The sequence below is a fragment of the Dryobates pubescens genome, chromosome 34 (assembly GCF_014839835.1).
Source record: "Dryobates pubescens isolate bDryPub1 chromosome 34, bDryPub1.pri, whole genome shotgun sequence".
In the NCBI taxonomy this organism is placed as follows: domain Eukaryota; kingdom Metazoa; phylum Chordata; class Aves; order Piciformes; family Picidae; genus Dryobates; species Dryobates pubescens.
In genome coordinates this window covers 8,791,045-8,813,264 of record NC_071645.1, presented here as the reverse complement: position 1 = coordinate 8,813,264, position 22,220 = coordinate 8,791,045, and the positions used below count along the sequence as shown (strand labels likewise).

At 64.5% G+C, this 22,220-nt stretch overlaps 1 protein-coding gene across 1 annotated transcript in view; it reads left to right on the top strand.

Annotated features, from left to right (window-relative positions):
* Nucleotides 1-1,701: 1,701 nt before the first annotated feature.
* MSANTD2 (Myb/SANT DNA binding domain containing 2) overlaps nt 1,702-22,220 on the top strand; it is a 44,731-nt gene continuing 24,212 nt past the window's right edge. Inside the window, exon 1 of the mRNA XM_054176185.1 lies at nt 1,702-2,208. Within this exon, the coding sequence (XP_054032160.1) occupies nt 1,702-2,208 (507 nt within the window). The remainder of the gene's footprint in view (nt 2,209-22,220) is intronic.

Below are 22,220 nucleotides of genomic sequence, written 5' to 3'. Positions count from 1 at the left end.
TCAGAGGGGACCTCCCTTTGCAGACACATCAGGAGTGAGTCCAGTTTGGGGACGCGGTGACAGGGTAAATGACACAGGGGGGGCAGCAGGAACAACGCAGCGAGGGTGGGGTTCGAGGACACGGGGACAGTCGGCAGGGGTGGCAGCGGGTACGTCCCTGTAGGCAGCTGGGGTTGGGGACAGCACCACGGCGATGGGCCAGCAGCCGGGACTGCCCTTTGGGGCCGTGCCACAGCCGGGACAGCCCTCCTGGGGACACGGTGACCGCGGAGGCATCCCTTTGGGGACATTCGCAGGGCCGGCACTGGGGACACACCTCGGGGACAGGCAGTCGGTGACAAAGACCCTGCTGCCCCGCGGCCCGGGAAGGAGGAGTTAATGTCCTCAAGTCCCCCAGCCCCGCGCCGCTGCCAGCCCCTGATCCCCGCAATTAGCAGGGGATAGTTAACGCACCCTGACCCTCGCCAGCGGCTCTGCCGGATGTGCTGGAGCGGGCAGGGGACAGGCAGGGGACAGGCAGGGTACAAATAGGGGAGGACAGGGACGGGCAGGCGGCGCTGGGGCGCATCTGGGGTGCGGGGCCGTCCGTGTGTGTGTCCCCGCTGTTCGCCGCCCCCCGGCTCATGAATCAGAGTGGGAACACACTGGGGGCGGTCAAAGAAGTGTCTCTGGATCCCCAAACGACGGAGCCCTGCTATGGGGGTGCCCAGCCCCAGTCTTTGAGGGTGCTTGGCCCCAGTATATAAAGGACACTCGTCCCTAATGTTTGGGGTGCTCAGCTCCGATGTTTGGGGGTGCTGAGCCTCAGTACATGGGGATGCTCAGCCCGGGGCCGGGCATTCCGAGTCTCACATCTCGGGGTACGCAGCCCCAGTGTTTGGGGTGCTCAGCCTCAAAAATTGGGCTCGCTCTGCTCCAGGGTTGGGGGGTGCTCAGCCTTGCTATTTGGAGGTGCTCAGCCCCAGGTATGGGGGGATGCTCAGCCCCAGGGCAGGGCTTTCTCAGCCTCACATTTGGGGATGCTCAACCCCACATTTAGGAGACACTTGGCCCCCACATTTGAGGCACGCTCAGAACTGAAGTTTGGGGTGCTCAGGCCAAAGGAATGGGGGGTGCTCAGCTCAGTATTTGGGGGTGCTCAGCCCCAGTGTTTGGAGGCGCTCAGCCTCGGTGTTTGGAGATGCTCAGTACAAAAAACGGGGGCGGGGAGCTCGGGGCCGGGGCAGGGGTGCTCAGCCCAACCTTTGGGGGGGTGCTCGACGCCAGGGTGGGAAGTGCTGAGCCCCGAGGTTGGCCCCTTCGTGCCTATGGGGTGGGAGTCCCGGTGGGGGTCCATGGGGTATTTGCCCAGGGTGGTCTATGGGGGTCTGATCCTACGGGGACGCTGCCTGGGAGGGGCCCGGAGACCCCCCGAGCCCCCAGCCCGGCCCGCGGTGCCCACACCCAGCCAGAGCCGGAGCCCCGGCCCCGCGCCCCGACCACGCCCCCATGCCACGCCCTGCCATTAACCCCGCCCATGCCAGCGAGGCCCCCGCCTCATCTGACCCCGCATCGGTGACCCCGCCCCCTCCGCGCCTGACCCCGCCCCCCGCCCCCGCCCCCCACGCGGCGGGCGCGCGGCGCCGCCTGGCGGCTGCCGGAAGTCCCTCCCGCCGGGGCAGGCTGGCGTCACTTCCGCCCGCTCGGTCCGGCAGCTCCAATATGGCGGCGTCCTGCGGCTCCTCGCAGCTCCCGGCCGCCGAGCCGCCGCTGAAGATCCCCAAGATGGAGGTGCTGTCGCCGGGCTCGCCGGGAGCGCTGAGCGACGGTAACCCCAGCCTCTCCGACCCCTCCACCCCCAGCGGCGCCTCCCCTCTCGGCTCGGGGCCGGGGCCGGCGGCCGGCGGGGCCGGGCTGGGGGGCGGCGGCGGCGGGGCCGGGGGCCGCGGCGGGGCTTCGCCTTCCGTCTCCTTCTCGCCGGGCGGTGCCGCCGCCGCCGCCGCCGCCGCCGCTTGCCGAGGGATGTCCTGGACGCCGGCGGAGACCAACGCGCTGATCGCCGTCTGGGGCAACGAGCGGCTGGTGGAGGCGCGGTACCAGCAGCTGGAGGGCGCCGGGACCGTCTTCGGCAGCAAAGCCCCCGGGCCCGCCATGTACGAGCGAGTCTCCCGCGCCCTGGCGGAGCTGGGCTACGAGCGCACCCCCTCGCAGTGCCGGGAGCGCATCAAGGTACCCCGCGGGGCGCGGGCGGCTCGGCCCCGGGAGCGGGAGGGGGGCGGCTCCGGGAGCCTGCCCGCGGGTGGCTCCCGGCCCGGGGGGTGGCGGCGGCGGCTCGGCCGTGGGGTCGCCTCGCAGAGTCTCCGGAGCATCCTTTGGTCCTGGACGCAGAGGCGCTGCCTGCCCTGTCTGTGGTTCTCAGGCTGCCCTCCCGAGCAGCCTCTGCCCGCGGCCCGGCAGGGCCTGGGCCCCGCGGGTCCTGCCCCCGGGCGCCGGCTCGCAGCGCTCTGTGCTCCTCGTACCGACAGTCTCCCAGAGCGTCCTCTGGCTCTGGCCCCCGGGGTGCTGTGTCCCCAGTGTGTGCAGGCATCACAGCCTCTCAGCTCAGCCCCTTCAGGCTCTCCCCTGCAGCTTGCTCTGACCCTGGCTGTGGCACCCCCTGGGCTCAGCCCAGCCTCTGGCCCTGGCTTGGGGAGCACCATGGCCCCTGGACTCAGCCTCTTGGGGTCTCTCCGTGCTGGCAGTTTCCTCAAACACCCTTTGCCTCCCCTGGGGTCCCTCTCAGGGTCCCCCCACACAGGCAGCTTTCCAGAGCATCCTCTGGCCCTGGCTGTGGCATCCCCTGGGTGCAGCCCAGCCTTTGGCACTGGGGTTGGGGGGGGCACCATGTCCCCTGGGCTCAGCCCTTTTGTTTTCTCTTGGTGCTGGCAGCTTTCCAGAGCATCCTTTGGTGCTGGCTGGGGAGCCCTGGGGTCACTCTGGAGGATGCCCTCACTCAGTCACTTTTCCAGAGCATCTTTTGGCCCTGGCTGTCCCCTGGGCTCCCCACAGCACCCAGGTGGCATCTCCTGGCCTGGAGCAGGCTGAGCTCCCTGTGCAGCAGCAGCTGTCTGGCCCTGGATGCCCTCCCCTTCAGGCTCAGCCAGGGGTGGGGGGCTCTGAGTGCTGGGGGGGCCCTGGCCCAGCCATTCCTGTCCTGCAGGTGCACTCCACAGCAGCATCCTCCCTGCTGGGCTCTGGGGCACCACCTTCCTCTTTTGGCCCCAGGTGTGGGGGCATCATGGCCCTGCCTGGGGGGTGGCACTGGCTCTCTCTGGAGCCCTCCTGGGTAAAGGAGGCTGCCAGGGGCTGCAGCAGCTGGGGCTGTGGTCACCTCCTTGCTCCTGTGACTCTCACTTTGGGGTCCTTGGGGGGCACAGTGGCTTCTGGCTCTCCCAGAGCATGCTGCAGGCTCAGCAGCCTCTGTAGCAGTTGAAGCATCTCTCCTGCAGCCTGGGGCCCAGGGCTGGGCTGGGTGTCCAGCTAGGGAGCAGCTGCTCCAGGCAGCCCAGGGAGGAGCTGCTTGGAGGGGACCTGGCTGGGGGTTGCTGGGGGGGGGTTCAGTTTGTGAACTGCATGGAGCTCAGGAGGGTGAATGAGGCCCTGGAGGAGTTCTCCTGTGTCCATCTCCAGGGCTGCTGCTCAGGGGCTCTTTGCCAGTGCTGTGGGGCAGGAGTGTGGCTGTGCCTCAGGACCTCTCTCAGGCCTTTGTTTTCTCCTGCTGGGGTTGCTGCTGCCACCAAACTTTGGCCTGGTGCCCGCTGGGGAAGGCTCTCCAGGGGGGTTGGCTGTGCCCCCAGGGCTCTGGGGCTGCCCCATGGCTGCTGTGGGGCTGCTGAGCAAGTGGTGCCAGGGCAGCCCAGAGCCAGCAGCTTGGGGCTGAGCTGCTGCTGTGAGCTGGAGCTGGCTGTGGCTGCTGGCAGCTCCCACCCTGCTGGGAGCTCTCTGTGCTGCTTGCAGAGGAAGTTTCTCCTTCTCTCCCCCAAGATGTGAGCCTGGAACCTTCTTTGCCCCCAGGTGACTGCAGCTTGGAAGGGATCAGCTGTGGGCAGCAGCCCCATGCCCAGCACTGGGTGCAGACCTTCCTGGGGGCTTTGTGGTGTCTCCAACACCTGCAGGGCAGAGCTGCTTGTGTCCTGTCCCACGGCCTGGAGCCCTCCTGCAGGGTCTCCATCACCTGGGGGCACAGAAGTGAAGCTTCTGCTGAGGCCCTGGGGCTGCACTGGAGCCCCTGAGAGCACTGCTGGGGAGCTGGAGTTTGGTACTCAGGAGCCAGGGAGGGAATTAGCAGAGGGATTGTGGAGGTCAGTGGCAGCTGACAGAGCTGCAGGGCTGCAGGTGGGGTTGGCTGCTTGGCTCTTGTGCTCTGGGGGGCAGGGGGCAGTGCCTGAGGTCACCTTTAAGGCAGAGTAGGAGGAGTTGTGCAGGGGGCATGGAGCAGAGTGTGGGCAGCAGCAGGGCAAGGGAGGTTGTGCTGCCCCTCTGCCCTGCCCTGCTGAGGCCACCTCTGGAGCCCTGGGGGCAGCTCTGTGCTGCCCAGGGGCAGAGGGCCAGAGAAGTGCTGGAGAGAGGGCAGGGGAGGCTGGGAAGCTGCTGAGGGGCCTGGAGCAGCTCTGGCAGGAGCCAAGGCTGAGAGCCCTGGGGCTGAGAGCCTGCAGCAGAGCAGCCCCAGAGCAATGCTCAGCAATGCTCAGCAAGAGCTGAAGGGCCCCTGGGGGGCAAGAGGCTGGGGCCAGCCTCTGCTGAGTGGTGCCCAGGGCCAGGCCAAGGGGCAGTGGGCAGAGAGTGGAGCCCAGGAGGTTGGAGGGGAAGAGGAGGAGAAAGTTGTTTGTTGGGAGGGTGCTGGAGGCCTGGAGCAGGCTGCCCAGAGAGGTTGTGGAGTGTCCTGGTGTGGAGAGCTTCCAACTCCCCCTGGGCACTGTGCCCCTGGGCAGGCTGCTGGGGGAGCCCTGCTGGGGCAGGGGCTGGGGGAGCTCCAGAGCTCCTTTCCAGCACATCCATGCTGGGACCTGGGATCCTGTGGCCTGAAGGCACTGCTGGAGCAAGGGAAGGCTGCAGGCCCTTAGCAGTCCTGAGGGCAGACCTGGTCTGGAGGTGAAGGAGCTGCACCATTCCCTGCACCATTCCCTGCACCATTCCCTGCACCATTCCAGGGCTCTTTGCCTCCCTTCCTTTCTGGGATGCTTCCACTCAGGGCTCACCAGGGGAGGGTTTGCTGCTGTGCTGTCAGTTGTGCTTCAGACACAGCAGATCCAACTTCTCTCCTGACTGCACCTTGGAGAAGCCCTGGGTGCTGCCTCTCCTCAGGACTCCTGCCCTGGGCTTGGCCAGAACACAGAGCCCCAGCATGGCTCAGGCTGGGAGGGAGCTCAGAGCTCATCTCCAACCTCCTGCCATGCCCAGGGACACCTCTCAGCTGCACTCAGCTGCTCAGGGCCTCATCCAGCCTGGCCCTGAACACCCCCAGGCAGGAGGCAGCCACAGCCTCCCTGGGCAGCCTGGGCCAGAGGCTCAGCAGCCTCACACTGAAGAACTTCTTCCTCAGCTCCACTCTAACCCTGCTCTGCCTCAGCTCCAAACCCTTCCTCCTTGTCCTGTCTCAGACCCCCTCAGGGAAAGTCTCTCTGCAGCCTTCCTGCAGGATCCCTTCAGGTGTTGGCAGCAGCTCTGAGGTCCCCCTGGAGCCTTCTCCTCTGCAGGCTGAGCACCTCCAGCTCATGGCAGAGGCTGTGCAGCCCTGAGGGGCTGGGGTGAGCTGGGCAGGCAGAGCCCAGCTGCATGGGAGGGAGTTTGCCATCTGTGCTGCCTTGGTGCATTCTGCCCTAGTTCCAGCAGGCTGCAGGGCAGGCTGCAGCTTGGGCTCCTGCTGCCCACATGTGCTGAGCTCTGCTGCCAGCTGCCAGCACTGGGCCTGGGCAGGGATGCAGCCAGGGCCCTCCCAGCAGCTTCCTGGCCTGGAGGGAGGCCTGGGGTCCCCTGAGTGCCTCTCAGCTTGGGGATTTGGAGCTGCTGGGAGCTTGGAGCACCTCAGATGTCTGCCACAGCATCCTGGAAGCTGAAGTGAGGCAGTGTGGGCTGGGGGGGCAGGGAGTGAGGTGGATGGGAACTGGGTGAAGGCAGAGCTGTGGTCAGTGGGACTGAGCCTGGCTGGAGGCCTGGGACCAGTGGAGGCCCTCAGGGGGTGGTGCTGGGAGCAGAGCCGTGCAGGATCTTCATCAGAGACCTGGCTGAGGGCACAGAGGGCACTGCCAGGCAGGTTGCTGGTGACACCAAACTGGGAGCAGTGGGGACAGCCCTCAGGCTGTGCTGCCATTCAGCCAGGCCTGCACAGGCTGCAGAGCTGGGGGGGAGAAAGGGAAGGGAATCCAACAAGGGCAGGGGAGAGTCTGGCAGCTGGGGAAGGACAACCACATGGAGCAGGAGAGGTTGGGGACTGAGCTGCTGGAGAGCAGTGCAGGGGAAAGGTGGCCAGAGGGATGCCCCTGAGCCAGCAGTGTGCCCTGGTGGGCAAGAATTGGCCTTCTTGGCATCCTGGGCTGCAGGAGAAGGGCTGTGGGGAGTGGGTCAGAGAGGTTCTCCTGCCCCTCTGCTCTGCCCTGCTGAGGCCACAGCTGGAACCTTGTGTCCAGCTCTGAGCCCCTCAGCTCCAGCAGGACCTGAGGGAATTGTTTGAGAGAGTCCAGGGCAGAGGCACAGAGCTGCTGCAGGCAGTGGAACCTCTCCTGTGAGCACAGCTGAGGCAGCTGGGGCTGGGAGCTGGGAGCAGAGCAGCCTGAGGGCTGCCCTCAGTGCTGGGGCTAAAGATGTGCAGGGCTGGAGCCAGGCTCTGCTCAGGGCTGGCCAAGCACAGCACAAGGGGCACTGGGGGCAAGCTGGAGCAGAGGAGGTGCCAGGGGCACAGGAGGGAAACTTTGTCCCTGTGAGGCTGCCAGAGCCTGGGGCAGGCTGCCCAGAGAGGTTGTGGAGTCTGCTCTGGAGCCTTTCCAACCCCCCTGGATGTGTTCTGTGAGCCCTGCCCTGGGTGCCCTGCTCTGGCAGGGCTTGGGCTGGGGGAGCTCCAGAGGTCCCTTCCAGCCCCTCCCATTCTGTGATTCTGACTTCTGCCTGGGGGGCTCCAGGAGAAGCTCTTTGGTGCTCCACAGTTCCCTCATCCTGTTGTGTCCCTACCCCAGGCTGGCTCAGTGATGTCTTTGGGGTGTCCTAGGTGTGGAGCTCTCTGTCCACTGAAGCCCAAGGGCCTTTCACCCAACCCTTATTGCCTCAGGGTCTCCATGGAGGACTGACCCTGGTTTAGAATGGGCTGGGCTGGAAGGGACCCCCAGAGCTCCCCCAGCCCAAGCCCTGCAGGCAGCAGGGACATCCCCACTGCAGCAGGCTGCCCACAGCCCTCTCCAGCCTCACCTGCAAGAGCTCCAGGGCTGCAGCCTCAACCACCTCCCTGGGCAGCCTGCTGCAGCCTTCCAGCAGCCTCCTGCTGCAGAACTTGTTCCTCACCTCCAATCCCAATCTGCTCTGCTCTCATCCCAAGCCATTGCCTCTGCTCCTGTCCCTGCAGGCCTTTGGGGACAGTCCCTCTGCAGCCTCCTTGTAGCCCTTCAGGTACTGGGAGGCTGCTCTGAGGTCTGCCTGGAGCCTTCTCCTCTGCAGGCTGCACAGCCCCAGCTCCCTCAGCCTGGCCCCACAGCAGAGCTGCTCCAAACCCTTGAGCATATTGGTGGAGCCTCTCCAGCAGCTCCAGGTCCCTCTGGTGTTGAGGGCTCCAGAGCTGGCCCCAGCCCTGCAGGTGAGGGCTCCCCAGAGCAGAGCAGAGGGGCAGCTGGATGTATTCTGGGTCAAAGCACTTGGCTTGCTGCAGGTGTGACCTGACCCTCCCAAAGCCTTGCTCTGGGCTCCAACCCCTGATCATTCTTATGGCCTCCTCTGGAGCCTCTCCAGCAGCTCCAGGTCCTTCCTGTGCTGAGGGCTCCAGGCCTGCACACAGTGCTGCAGGTGAGGTCTCAGCAGAGCAGAGCACAGAGGCAGAATCTCCTCTCTGGATCTCTGGCAGTGCTGCTTTGGCTGCAGCCCAGGCTGGGATTTGCCTCCTGAGCTGCAGTCTCACCCTGCCTGCTCCTGGCCAGCTCCTCCCCGCCCAGCACCCCCAAGTCCCTCTCCTCAGGGCTGCTTCCTCTCCCCTGCTCCCCCAGCCTGTGCTGACAGTGAGGATTGTTCAGCCCAGGTGCAGGACCTGCCCTGGCTCTGGCTGAGCCTCAGGAGGTTCCCCTGGGGCCCTCTCTCCAGCCTGCCCAGGTCCCTCTGGCTTCCCTCCTGGCCCTCTGGGGTATCAGCACCACTCAGCCTGGTGCCCCCTGCACACTGCTGCTGGCTCTGCAGCCTCACTCTGTGTCATTGGTGCAGACATGAGCCAGCACAGAGCCCTGAGGGACACCACTGCTCTCCAGCTGCCCCTCAGGCCCCTGAGCAGCACCCTCTGGCTGGGAGCACCCAGCCAGGCTTTGGGCTCTACAGCCAGGGCTTGGTTTGCAAGGCACCAGAGCTGCACACAGCTTGTGGGGCACTGTCCCAGAGGGGGGGAAGGCTCCTGGGGCAGCAGCTGCAGGGCTTTAGCCTGGGAGGGGGAAGGGGTTAACAGTCTCCTGCTGGCCTGGGACAGACAGAGGGGCAGCTCCCCAGAGGCATGGAGAGCTGCTGAGGGCTCCCAGCTTGCTGCCCTGCAAGCCAGGAGTGCTGCCCAGCACAGCAGGGGACCTGGCAGGGGGGACAGGGCCCCCAGCTGCTGTGCCTCTGTGCCAATGCACACAGCCTGGCAGCAGGCAGGCTGAGCTGAGGGCACTGTGCTGCTGGGGTGCCATGGCACACAGGCTCTCACTGACTCTGGCTGGGGTGGTTGCCTGGGCTGGGGTGCAGGGGCAGGTGGGCATGAGGGGAGGACAGGCAGGGAAGGAGGGGAGGAGCTGCTGCCCTCTGTCAGGAACCAGCTGGCAGCAGTGGAGCTCCTCCTGGGCAGGGATGCTGAGCTGCTTGAGAGTGCATGGGCCACAATCAGAGGCAAGAGAGGGGAAGGAGCTGGTGCTGTGGGGGTCTCCTACAGGCCACCTGAGCAGCAGGGCCAGGCAGATGAGGCCCTCCACAGGCAAAGAGAAGCAGCTGCCAGGTCACAGGCCCTGGTCCTCATGGGGGATTTCAGCCACCCCTGGCTGGAGGGACAGACAGCCAGGCACCAGCAACCCAGGATGCTGCTGGGCTGCAGGGAAGAGACCTTCCTCCTGCCAGTGGTAAGCAAGAGGACAAGGTGCTGTGCTGGGCCTTGTGCTCACCACCAGGGGAGGGCTGGTAACCACTGAGGCTCAGGGCCAGCCTGGGCTGCAGTGGCCATGAAGCAGCTGCATTTATCTCCTCAGGGCAGTCAGGAGGAAGCACTCTCAGCTCACCACCCCAGGCTTCAGGTGTGCAGACTCTGATCTCCTAGCCAAGGTGTCCTGGGACAGAGCCCTGGAGGGAGGAGGGACCCAGGGCAGTGCTCAAGGACCACCTCCTCTGTGCCCAGGAGCTCTGTACACCAACAGAGGGACAAGCAGGGAGGAGTGCTGGGAGGCCTGCCTGGGTGAGCAGGGGGCTGCTGCACACACTGCCACTCAAAAGGAAGCTCTCCAGGCAGTGGAGGGAAGGGCAGCTGGAGCAGGGGGGTGTAAGGAAGCTGCCCAGGCAGCAGGAGACCTGGGTGGGAAAGCCACAGCAGAGCTGGAACTGAATCCAGCCAGGGAGCTGAAAGGGACCCTGAGAACTTCTCCAGGGATATGAATGGCAAGAAGCAGCCTGGGGGAGGTGTGGGCCCCTCAGAAAGGAAGCTGCTGACAGGGCCACAAGTGATGAGGAGCAGGCTGAGGTACCCAATGGCTTCTGTACCCCAGGCTTCACTGCCAGGGCCTCCAGCCACACTCCTGGAGTCAGGGCAGACAATGGCAGGGACAGGGAGGAATTGCTGCCCATGGTGAGTGAGGATCAGGCTGGTGATCACCTGAGGAACCTGAAGGTGTCCAAGCCCATGGGAGCCCACAGGGTACAGCCAGGGGTGCTGAGAGAGCTGGCAGAGGAGGCTGCTGAGCCCCTCTCTAGTCTGTTCCAAAGGTCCTGGCATCTGGGGCAGTCCCACAGACTGCAAAGGGGAAACATTGCTCCCATCTGCAAACAGGGTGAGAGGGAGGAGCCAGGGAGCTGCAGGCCAGGCAGCCTCACCTCTGAGCCCAGAGAGGTCATGGAGCTGATCCTCCTGCAGGGCAGTGAAGAGGTGACTGGGAGCAGTCAGCAGGGCTGCACCCAGGGCCAGTCCTGCCTGACCAGCCTGGGGGCCTCTGCACAGGTGACAACATTGACAGCTGAGGGACAGCAACTGATGTCCTTTGGGCCTGAGCACAGCCTTCAGCACTGTCCTGCACCACAGCCTGGGCTCCAGGCTGCTGACACAGGGGTGTGAGGGGTGACCCCTGGATGGACACAGAACTGGCTTGAGGGCTGCACCCAGAGGTGGCTGTCCATGGCTCCATGGCCCAGGGGAGGCCAGGGACAGGCAGAGGCCCTCAGGGAGCAGTCCTGGCACCAGGCTGCTTCAGCATCTCTGGGGGGGCCAGGGACAGTGGCACTGAGTGCAGCCTCAGCAGGGCTGCTGATGGCACCAAGCTGTGTGGGGCAGCAGGCAGCTGGGGGGAAGGGATCCAGCCAGGGGGAGCTGGGCAGGCTGGGGGGAAGGGATCCATCCAGGGGGAGCTGGGCAGGCTGGAGGGAAGGGATCCATGCAGAGGGAGCTGGGCAGGCTGGAGGGAAGGGATCCATCCAGGGGGAGCTGGGCAGGCTGGAGGGAAGGGATCCATGCAGAGGGAGCTGGGCAGGCTGGAGGGAAGGGATCCATGCAGAGGGAGCTGGGCAGGCTGGAGGGAAGGGATCCATCCAGGGGGAGCTGGGCAGGCTGGAGGGAAGGGATCCAGCCAGGGGGAGCTGGGCAGGCTGGGGGGAAGGGATCCATCCAGAGGGAGCTGGGCAGGCTGGAGGGAAGGGATCCAGCCAGGGGGAGCTGGGCAGGCTGGAGGGAAGGGATCCAGCCAGGGGGAGCTGGGCAGGCTGGGGGGAAGGGATCCATCCAGAGGGAGCTGGGCAGGCTGGGGGGAAGGGATCCATCCAGAGGGAGCTGGGCAGGCTGGAGGGAAGGGATCCATCCAGAGGGAGCTGGGCAGGCTGGAGGGAAGGGATCCAGCCAGGGGGAGCTGGGCAGGCTGGGGGGAAGGGATCCATCCAGAGGGAGCTGGGCAGGCTGGGGGGAAGGGATCCATCCAGAGGGAGCTGGGCAGGCTGGGGGGAAGGGATCCATCCAGGGGGAGCTGGGCAGGCTGGAGGGAAGGGATCCATGCAGAGGGGAGCTGGGCAGGCTGGGGGGAAGGGATCCATCCAGAGGGAGCTGGGCAGGCTGGGGGGAAGGGATCCATCCAGAGGGAGCTGGGCAGGCTGGGGGGAAGGGATCCATCCAGAGGGAGCTGGGCAGGCTGGAGGGAAGGGATCCATCCAGAGGGAGCTGGGCAGGCTGGAGGGAAGGGATCCAGCCAGAGGGACCTGGGCAGGCTGCAGAGCTGGGCACAAGCCAACCTCAGGAGGTTCAACAAGCCCAAGGGCAGGGTCCTGCAGCTGGGGCAGGGCAATCCCAGGCACAAATGCAGGCTGGGCAGGGACTGGCTGGAAAGCAGCCCTGAGGAGAGAGCCTTGGGGGTGCTGGGGGAGGAGAAGCTCAGCAGGAGCCAGCAGGGAGCACTTGCAGCCCAGAGAGCCAAGCAGAGCCTGGGCTGCAGCAAGAGAAGTGTGGCCAGCAGGGCCAGGGAGGGGATTCTGCCCCTCTGCTCCACTCTGCTGAGCCCACAGCTGCAGCTCTGGGGCCAGCTCTGGAGCCTCTGTGCCAGGAAGGCTCTGGAGGGGCTGGAAGGTGTCCAGAGCAGGGCCAGGAGGATGAGCAGAGGGCTGCAGCACCTCTCCTGTGAGCACAGACTGAAGGAGTTGGGGCTGTTCAGTCTGCAGAAGAGAAGGCTCCCAGGTGACCTCATTGTGGCCTCCCAGCATCTGCAGGGGGCTCCAAGCAGGCTGGGGAGGGACTGCTCAGGATCTCAGGCAGGGATAGGACTGGGGGGGATGGAATGAAGCTGGAGGTGGGGAGAGTCAGGCTGGAGGGGAGGAGGAAGTTCTTCCCCATGAGAGTGGTGAAGCCCTGGGATGGGTTGTGCAGGGAGGGGGTTGGGGCCCCAGCCCTGGAGGTGTTTAAGGCCAGGCTGGCTGAGGCTCTGGCCAGGCTGAGCTGGTGTGGGGTGTCCCTGCCCATGGCAGGGGTTGGGACTGGCTGAGCCTTGGGGTCCCTTCCAGCCCTGACTGATCCTGTGATACTCTTACCCACTGCACAGCCCCCAGCAAGCCCACAGCTCTCCAGCCTGGCCAGCAGGATGCTGAGGGCACTGTCAGCAGCCCAGGTGGATCCCATCCCTTATCCACTGCCCCTCTGTCACAGAAGGCCACAAGGGTGGTGAGGCAGAACCTGCCCCTGGCACAGCCCTGCTGCCTGCCCTGAGTCCCCTCCCTGCCCCATGGCCTCAGCTTGCAGCCAGGAGGATCTGCTGCAGGACTGCCCAGCACAGAGCTGGGGCTGACAGCTTGGCAGCTCCCAGGGTCCTCCCTCCTGCCCCTGGCACCACTGGCTCTGATGCTTCCATTCTTCAGTCCCTGGGGACCTCACCTGGCTGCCAGGTTCCTGTGCCCCCAGCTCCTGCCAGCCCCCCAGCAGAGCCCCAGGGGTTTGTGGGGCAGGGGAGGGAACACTGGGCACAGCCTTGCCAGACCTGGTGGCTTTGTGCCCTGCTGACACTGCAGAGCAGGAAAAGCAGCCACAGGCTCATGCTGGGAAGGCTGAGGATCTGACCCCCAGAGTGCTGGGGCTGGAGGTAGCTGCAGCTGGTGGCCAGCCACAAGTGGGGTCCCCAGGGCTGAGTGCTGGGCCCAGGGCTCTCCAAGGGCTCCATCGATGACCTGGGTGAGGGCATCGAGGCTGCCTCAGGAGCCTGCAGGGGGCACCGAGCTGGGTGGCTGTGTTGAGCTGCTGCAGGGTTGGAGGCTCTGCAGAGGGACCTGGGCAGGCTGCAGGGAGCAGCCAAGGCCAAGGGCATGAGGCTCAGCAAGGCCAAGGGCTGGGTCCTGCCCTTGGCTCACCACAACCCCAGCAAGGCTCCAGGCTGGGCCAGAGGGGCTGCAAAGTGCCCAGCAGCAAAGGCCCTGGGGGTGCTGGGTGCCAGCAGCTGCAGAGGAGCCAGGGGGTGCCCAGCTGGGCAAGAAGGCCACCAGCAGCCTGGCCTGCAGCAGCAATGCTGTGGGCAGCAGGAGCAGGGCAGGGGTTGTGCCCCTGGGCTGGGCACTGCTGAGGCCACCCCTGGAGTGCTGCCTTCAGCTCTGGGCTGCTGGCTCCCAGCAGCACCTTGAGAGGCTGCAGCAGGGCCAGGGAAGGGCAAGGAAGCTGGGGAAGGGGCTGGGGAAGAGGGCTGGGGAGGAGCAGCTGAGGGAGCTGGGGGTGGTGAGGCTGGAGCAGAGGAGGCTGAGGGAGACCTCCTTGCTCTCTGCAGCTCCCTGCAAGGAGGCTGGAGCCAGGTGGGGCTTGGGCTCTGCTCCCAGGAACAAGGGACAGGACAAGAGGCAATGGCCTCAGGCTGCCCCAGGGGAGGTTCAGGTTGGCCATGAGAAGAAACTTTTTGCCTGAAAGGGTTCCCAAGGCCTGGCCCAGGCTGCCCAGGGCAGAGATTGAATCCCTACCCTGGAGGTGTTGCCAAGGGGCAGAGCTGTGGTGCTGAGGGCCATGGCTCAGCCCCAGCCTTGGGAGGGTTAGAGAAGGGTTGGACTGGATGAGCTTCAAGGTCTCCACCATGTTTCCACCAGTGGAAGAGTTTCTGCCCTCCTGCCCTTTCCCCACAGGAGCTGGAGCCCAGGCTGGCTCTGCTGGCAGCTCCTGGCTCTGCTGGCAGCTCCTGGCTCTGCCCTGCCTCTGGGTGCTGGTAGCTCCCCAGCCATGCCTGCAGCTCAGGAGCTCTCCTGGAGCAGAGAGCAGTCCTGCAAAGCCACCCTGCAGCCCCTGGCACTCCTGTGGCACTCCATGGAGCTGCAGGAGGGCTGAAGCTGAACAGCTCTGTGAGAGACAACAAAAAGCATTGTTCCAAATGCATTGACACTGAAATAGGGCAAGAGGAACCTGCACTCCTTGGTGGGCCTGGAGGGGAACTCTGGGACTGAAGAGGAGGCAAAGGCTGAGGTCCTGAACACCTTCCCTGCCTCAATGTCTAACAGCAGGGCAGGAGCTCAGCACCAGAGGCCTCCTGAGCTGGGGATGGGGTCAGGGAGCAGTGTGATGCCCCAGAAATCCATGAGGAATTGGCTGGGGACCTGCTGAGCCACTTGGACACTCCCAAGTCCCTGGGACCGGATGGGATCCATCCCAGGGTGCTGAGAGAGCTGGCAGAGGAGCTGCCAAGTGCTCTCCATCATTTTCAGAGGCTCACAGAATCGCCAAGGTTGGAGGAGACCCCAAGGACCATCGAGTCCAAGCTGTGTCCACAGAGCTCATGACCAAACCATGGCTCCAAGGGCCACATCCAAGCCCCTCTGGAACACCTCCAGGCACAGGGACTCCACCACCTCCCTGGGCAGCACATCCCAAGGGCTAACAACTCTCTCTGGGAAGAACTTTCTCCTCCCCTCCAGCCTAAACCTCCCCTGGCACAGCTTCAGACTGTGTCCTCTTGTTCTGCTGCTGGGTGCCTGGCAGAAGAGCCCAACCCCCAGCTGGCTCCAACCTCCCTGCAGGCAGTTGCAGAGAGCAAGAAGGTCTCCCCTGAGCCTCCTCTTCTGCAGGCTAAGCAACCCCAGCTCCCTCAGCCTCTCCTCCCAGGGCTGTGCTCCAGACCCCTCCCCAGCCTCCTTGCCCTTCTCTGGACACCTTCAAGTCTCTCAATGTCCTTCTTGAGCTGAGCAGCCCAGAGCTGGACACAGGACTCCAGGGGTGGCCTCAGCAGTGCTGAGCACAGGGCACAAGGACTTCCCTGCTCCTGCTGGCCACACTCTGCCTGCTGCAGGCCAGGATGCCCTTGGCCTTCTTGGCCCCCTGGACACACTGCTGCCTCCTGTTCAGCTGCTCTCCACCACTCCCCCCAGGTCCCTCTCTGCCTGGCTGCTCTCAGCCACTCTGCCCCCAGCCTGCAGCTCTGCCTGGGGTTGGTGTGGCCAAAGTGCAGCCCCTGGCACTTGGACTTGTTCAATGCCATCCTGTTGGCCTCTGCCCAGCTGTGCAGCCTGGCAAGGTCCCTCTGCAGAGCCCTTCTGCCCTCTAACTGACCAACCTCTGCCCCCAGCTTGGTGTCAGCTGCAAACTTGCTGCTGACTGACTCAATGCCCTCATCCAGCTCATCAGTGAAGATGTTAAAGAGCACAGGGCCCAGCACTGCTCCCTGGGGCACACCACTGGTGCCTGGCTGCCAGCTGGCTGTGGCACCATTCACCACCACTCTCTGGGCTCAGCCTCCAGCCAGTTCCTAACCCAGCTCAGAGAGCTGCTGCCCCAGCCAGGGGCTGACAGCTTGGCCAGGAGGTGGCTGTGGGACCTGCCCTGCCTGAATCCCTGCTGGCTGGGCCTGAGCCCTTGGCCACCCTGCAGGTGCAGTTATTGCCCCCAGGATAATCTGCTCCATCACTTTCCCTGGCACTGAGCTCAGGCTGCCAGGCCTGGAGCTTCCAGGTTCCTCCATCCAAGCCTTCTGGTGGCTGGGGACCACCTTGGCCAGTTTCAGTCCCCTGGGACCTCTGCAGTGAGCCAGGGCTGGAGGACAATGACGGAGAGCACTTGGCAGCTCCTCTGCCAGCTCTCTCAGCACCCTGGGATGGATCCCATCCGGTCCCAGGGACTTGGGAGTGTCCAAGTGGCTCAGCAGGTCCCCAGCCAATTCCTCATGGATTTCCAGGGCATCACACTGCTCCCTGACCCCATCCCCAGCTCAGGAGGCCTCTGGTGCTGAGCTCCTGCCCTGCTGTTAGACATTGAGGCAGGGAAGGTGTTCAGGACCTCAGCCTTTGCCTCCTCTTCAGTCCCAGAGTTCCCCTCCAGGCCCACCAAGGAGTGCAGGTTCCTCTTGCCCTATTTCAGTGTCAATGCATTTGGAACAATGCTTTTTGTTGTCTCTCACAGAGCTGTTCAGCTTCAGCCCCAGCTGGGCCTTTGCCTCTCTCATTCCTACACAATCTCACAGCTTCCTTGCACACACCTGGAGAAGCCTTCCCCTCCTCCCAGAGGTGACACAGCCTCTTTTATCCCCTTCAACCCTCCAGGAGCTGCTTGCTCACCCAGGCCCAGAGCCTTCCCCTGGGCTCACCTTTCAGCCCATGGGTTCCTGTGCCTTCCAGAGCTGCTCTCTGAAGCAGCTCCAAGCCTCCTGGACCCCTCAGTTCTTGAGGGCTGCTACCCAGGGAACTCTGCAGAGAAGTTTCTCAAACAGGCTGCAGTTTGCCCTCCTGCAGCCCAAGGTGAAGGTTCTGTTGGAGCTCCTCCCTAGCTCCCTGCAGATTGAACACTTCCCTATCTCGTGGTCACTGCACCCTGGGCAGCCTCCCATGGTCACCTCTCCCCCCAGCCCTTCCCTATGGGACAGCAGCAGGTCAAGCAGAGCCTGGCCCCTGCTAGGCTCACTTAACAGCTGCAGCAGGAAGCAGTCCTCCATGAGCTCCAGGAACCCTCTGGCCTGCCTCCTCTCTGCTGAATTAAGTTCCCAGCAGGTATCTGGCAGGTTGAAGTCTCCCCCCCAGGACAAGATCTGATGATCTTGAGACAGCCTCCAGCTGTTTGTAGAACAATTCCTCAGCCTCCTCCTCCTGGCTGGGTGGTCTGTAACAGACTCCAACCAGGATGTCAGATTTGTTGGGCTGCCCTCTGATTCTAACCCACAGGCTCTCAATTCCCTCATCTGCCACCTCAAGCTCTGAGGCAGAGAGTGACTCCCTGATACACACAGCCACCCCTCCTCCCCTTCTGCCTCCCTTTGCTCCAGCCCTGGCTCACTGCAGAGGTCCCAGGGGACTGAAACTGGCCAAGGTGGTCCCCAGCCACCAGAAGGCTTGGATGGAGGAACCTGGAAGCTCCAGGCCTGGCAGCCTGAGCTCAGTGCCAGGGAAAGTGCTGGAGCAGATTATCCTGGGGGCAATAACTGCACCTGCAGGGTGGCCAAGGGCTCAGGCCCAGCCAGCAGGGATTCAGGCAGGGCAGGTCCTGCCTGACCAACCTGAGCTCCTTCCATGCCCAGGGGACTCCTGGTGGGTGTGGGGCAGGCTGTGGATGTGGTCTGCCTGGACTGCAGCAAGGCCTTGGCCACCATCCCCCACAGCCAACCCCTGGCCAAGCTGTCAGCCCCTGGCTGGGACAGCAGCTCTCTGAGCTGGGTTAGGAACTGGCTGGAGGCTGAGCCCAGAGAGTGGTGGTGAATGGTGCCACAGCCAGCTGGCAGCCAGGCACCAGTGGTGTGCCCCAGGGAGCAGTGCTGGGCCCCAGCCTCTTTAACAGCTTCATTGATGATCTGGATGAGGGGTTGAGTCAGTCAGCAGCAAGTTTGCAGATGACAGCAAGCTGGGGGCAGACATTGGTCAGATAGAGGGCAGAAGGGCTCTGCAGAGGGACCTTGCCAGGCTGCACAGCTGGGCAGAGGCCAACAGGATGGCATTGAACAAGTCCCAGTGCCAGGGGCTGCACTTTGGCCACAGCAACCCCAGGCAGTGCTGCAGGCTGGGGGCAGAGTGGCTGAGAGCAGCCAGGCAGAGAGGGACCTGGGGGGAGTGGTGGAGAGCAGCTGAACAGGAGGCAGCAGTGTGCCCAGGGGGCCAAGAAGGCCAAGGGCATCCTGGCCTGCAGCAGGCAGAGTGTGGCCAGCAGGAGCAGGGAAGTCCTTGTGCCCTGTGCTCAGCACTGCTGAGGCCACCCCTGGAGTCCTGTGTCCAGCTCTGGGCTGCTCAGCTCAAGAAGGACATTGAGAGACTTGAAGGTGTCCAGAGAAGGGCAAGGAGGCTGGGGAGGGGTCTGGGGCACAGCCCTGGGAGGAGAGGCTGAGGGAGCTGGGGTTGCTTAGCCTGCAGAAGAGGAGGCTCAGGGGAGACCTTCTTGCTCTCTGCAACTCCCTGCAGGGAGGTTGGAGCCAGCTGGGGGTTGGGCTCTTCTGCCAGGCACCCAGCAGCAGAACAAGAGGACACAGTCTGAAGCTGTGCCAGGGGAGGTTCAGGCTGGAGGGGAGGAGAAAGTTCTTCACTGAGAGTTGTTAGCCATTGGGATGTGCTGCCCAGGGAGGTGGTGGAGTCCCTGTGCCTGGAGGTGTTCCAGAGGGGTTTGGATGTGGCACTTGGAGCCATGGTTTGGTCATGAGCTCTGTGCTGCCAGCTTGGACCTGGTGGTCTTTGAGGTCTCTTCCAACCTTGGTGATCCTGGGAAGAGGAGCAGCTGCAGCACCCAGCCCTGGCTGCAGCAGCTCCCAGGGGCAATCCTGTGCTGGATTTTGTGTCCACAGCCTGGGGAGGGCTGCAGGGGGCTGCAGGCTGTGCTTGGCCACCTGGTGGAGGGAGACTGAGCTTGAAGGCACCTGGGGAAGGTGGAAGCAAACCCACATCAAACAGGGAAGGAATGAGAGCTGGCACCAACCCCTCAGCTGCTGCTGGCCCCTTGCAGGCAGTGTGGGGGCAGGGCCAGGGCTGGGGTTGCAAGGGGCTGTGCTGGGCACTCACTTGGAAGCCCCCTGGGCACAACCTGGTTGGACCTCCTGTGGGAGCCAGGAGGGTGGATTGCAGCTGCAGTGCTGCTGCTGGGTGCAAGCAGGGTGAGCAGAGCAGTTGGCTTTTGGTGTGAGGCCCTCAGGTGGCAGTGAGGGCACAGCTTGGAGCAGCTACCCTCTGCCCTCCTGCCAGGCAGCTCTGCCTCCTCCTTCCTCTCTGCCTTTGGTCTTTACTTTGTTATCTCAGGCCCAGCTCCTCATCCCAGGAGCTGCTCCAGCTCTGCTGTGGCCAGGTGGTGTTCAGGCTGCTTCCTGATCTTCCTTTGGCTTTCATAGCTTCAGGTATGGAGAGGAACAGCATGGAGCTGCAGCAGGGCAAGGGCAGGGTCCTGGCCCTGGGCAGGAACAACCTCCTGCAGCAGCACAGGGCAGGGGGAAGCTGCTGGCAAGCAGCTGCAAGCAGAAGCAGCTGGCAGTGCTGGGGGCCAAGGAGTTGGCCAGCAGCAGCAAGGTGGCCTGGGGGCCAAGAAGGCCAAGGCTGTGCTGGGGGCATGGAGAAGAGTGTGGGCAGCAGCAGGGCAAGGGAGGTTGTGCTGCCCCTCTGCCCTGCCCTGCTGAGGCCACCTCTGGAGCCCTGGGGGCAGTTGTGTGCTGCCCAGGGGCAGAGGGCCAGAGAAGTGCTGGAGAGAGGGCAGGGGAGGCTGGGAAGCTGCTGAGGGGCCTGGAGCAGCTCTGGCAGGAGCCAAGGCTGAGAGCCCTGGGGCTGAGAGCCTGCAGCAGAGCAGCCCCAGAGCAATGCTCAGCAATGCTCAGCAAGAGCTGAAGGGCCCCTGGGGGGCAAGAGGCTGGGGCCAGCCTCTGCTGAGTGGTGCCCAGGGCCAGGCCAAGGGGCAGTGGGCAGAGAGTGGAGCCCAGGAGGTTGGAGGGGAAGAGGAGGAGCAAGTTGTTTGTTGGGAGGGTGCTGGAGGCCTGGAGCAGGCTGCCCAGAGAGGTTGTGGAGTGTCCTGGTGTGGAGAGCTTCCAACCCCCCTGGGCACTGTGCCCCTGGGCAAGCTGCTGGGGGTGGCCTGGATGAGCTCTGGGGGTCCTTTCCCACCCCCTCCATGCTGGGGTTCAGTCAAACACAGACTAAATCAATAAACCAGCAGCATAACTTCCATGAGGTGCACCTCAGGATCAGCATTTCTGGCACTCTGAGTCTCTGGGACAGCAGTTCTGGTGCCCAGAGGCTCAGGAGCAGCATTTGTGGTGCTCACCCCCCCTGGGCACTGTGCCCCTGGGCAGGCTGCTGGGGGTGCCCTGCTGGGGCAGGGCCTGGGCTGGAGGAGCTCCAGAGCTCCATGTTTGGGTTCAGAGTTTTCCAGGGTGGATAATTTCTTTCCCTTTGAACCCCCTCCACAAGTTGGTGGCTCTCAGGTCCCCTGTAGATGACAGCAGCTTTCTGTTGGCATTTAAAGGATGGGAAAGCAAAGTGCCCAGTGCCAGGGAGCAGCTTGGTTTGCTTTCCTTGGGTGTCCTGGGGGGCTGCAGCAGAGGAACATCTCACATGGAGCAAACCCTTCCACCTGCTCTGCTCAGCTGCAGCTCCTGTGCCTGGAGCAGTCTGGCAGCCACCTCCTGTGTCTGGGAGGCTCTGCTGTGGTCATTTGGGCATCTCTGGGTCATCCTTGGGTGCAAAACCATTGCAGAGGGAGCTGGGAGCCAGCTGGGAGGTTATGGGGAGCCAGAGACAGGGCCTGGCCAGGAGCTCCCTGCAGAGGGACAGACTCAGCACATAGGACAGCAGGGCTCAGCCTGGGAGGCTGCTGGAGACCACAGCTCAGCTTGGGAGCAGAGAGGTTGTCCCTGTCCTGCTCTTTGACCATGGGAAGGTGCTGGAACCCTCTCAGGCAGCACCCATGGCCTGCTGGACATCTTGGGCATCCCCCAGCTCTGCCCTGGGCTCAGGAGGGAGCTGCAGCAGGTGTGGGGTGGTGTGGGGCTGCCTTTGCTCTCCTTACTCTTCCCAGTTGCTCTGCATCCTCCTGGGAGTGTGAACCTCTGCAGAGGTCTCCCCAGGCTGAGCTCTGCTCCTGGAGGGAGCTGGAGTGGGAGACACCTTTGGCATTGCCTTTGTCCATCTGAGTGAGACCCAGCAGGGAGCTGTCCTGGCTGAGAGCACAGAGCTGAGCCTCTGGCTGCCCCTGCTCCTGACTCCTTTCCTTGGCAGGCTCCTGCCTGGCATGGAGGTGTTGCTCCTGATCACCGTGGGGGCATGAGCCCTCAAGCTTGCTCTGCGAGGCAAGAGGTCAGCTCACCCTGGTGGCCTTGGCCAGGGGGGAGCAGCAGCCTGCACCAGAGGCCTCAGCTGTGGTGGGCACAGGCACAGCAGAGCTCTCTGCTTGGCCTGCTCAAGCTCTGCTCCTCACTCTTCCTCCAGCGCAGGAGCTCCATGTGTCAGCAGCTGGAGGTGCCCAGCCCCTTCTGCAGCTGCCTCTGGAGAGCTGCTTGGTGTTCAGGAGGGGCTGGATGTGGCCCTTGGAGCCATGCTTTGGTTGTCAGGAGGTGTTGGGTCACAGCTCGGACTTGATGAGCTCTGAGGTCTCTTCCAACCTCATTGATTCTGTGATTCTCTCTTGGTGTCCAGCCCCAGCAGCATCAAATCCCTGAGGAGGGCTTCAGAGGCTTTATGCTCAGCTCTCAAACAGCAGCAGCTGATGGAGACCTCCACAGCTGAGAGACCTGAGGTGTAGCCCCCGGCTGCTGCAGGGAGGTTCAGCATCGGCTGCTCCTGCCCGGCCCCGAGCCGCTGCCTGCTCCTGCCCGGCCCCAAGCCGCTGCTCCCTGCTCCCCGGCCCCGAGCCGCTGCTCCCTGTCCCTGCCCGGCCCCGAGCCGCTGCTCCCTGTCCCTGCCCGGCCCCGAGCCCCTGCTCCCTGCCTGGCCCCGAGCCGCTGCTCCCTGCTCCCTGCCCGGACCCGAGCCGCTGCTCCCTGCTCCCCGCCCGGCCCCGAGCCGCTGCTCCCTGCTCCCCGCCCGGCCCCGAGCCGCTGCTCCCCGCCCGGCCCCGAGCCGCTGCTCTCTGCCCGGCCCCGAGCCGCTGCTCTCTGCCCGGCCCCGAGCCGCTGCTCTCTGCCTGGCCCCGAGCCGCTGCTCCCTGCTCCCTGCCTGGCCCCGAGCCGCTGCTCCCTGCTCCCCGCCCAGCCCCGAGCCGCTGCTCTCTGCCCGGCCCCGAGCCGCTGCTCCCTGCCCGGCCCCGAGCCGCTGCCTGCTCCTGCCCGGCCCCGAGCCGCTGCTCTCTGCCCGGCCCCGAGCCGCTGCTCTCTGCCCGGCCCCGAGCCGCTGCTCTCTGCCCGGCCCCGAGCCGCTGCTCTCTGCCCGGCCCCGAGCCGCTGCTCTCTGCCCGGCCCCGAGCCGCTGCTCTC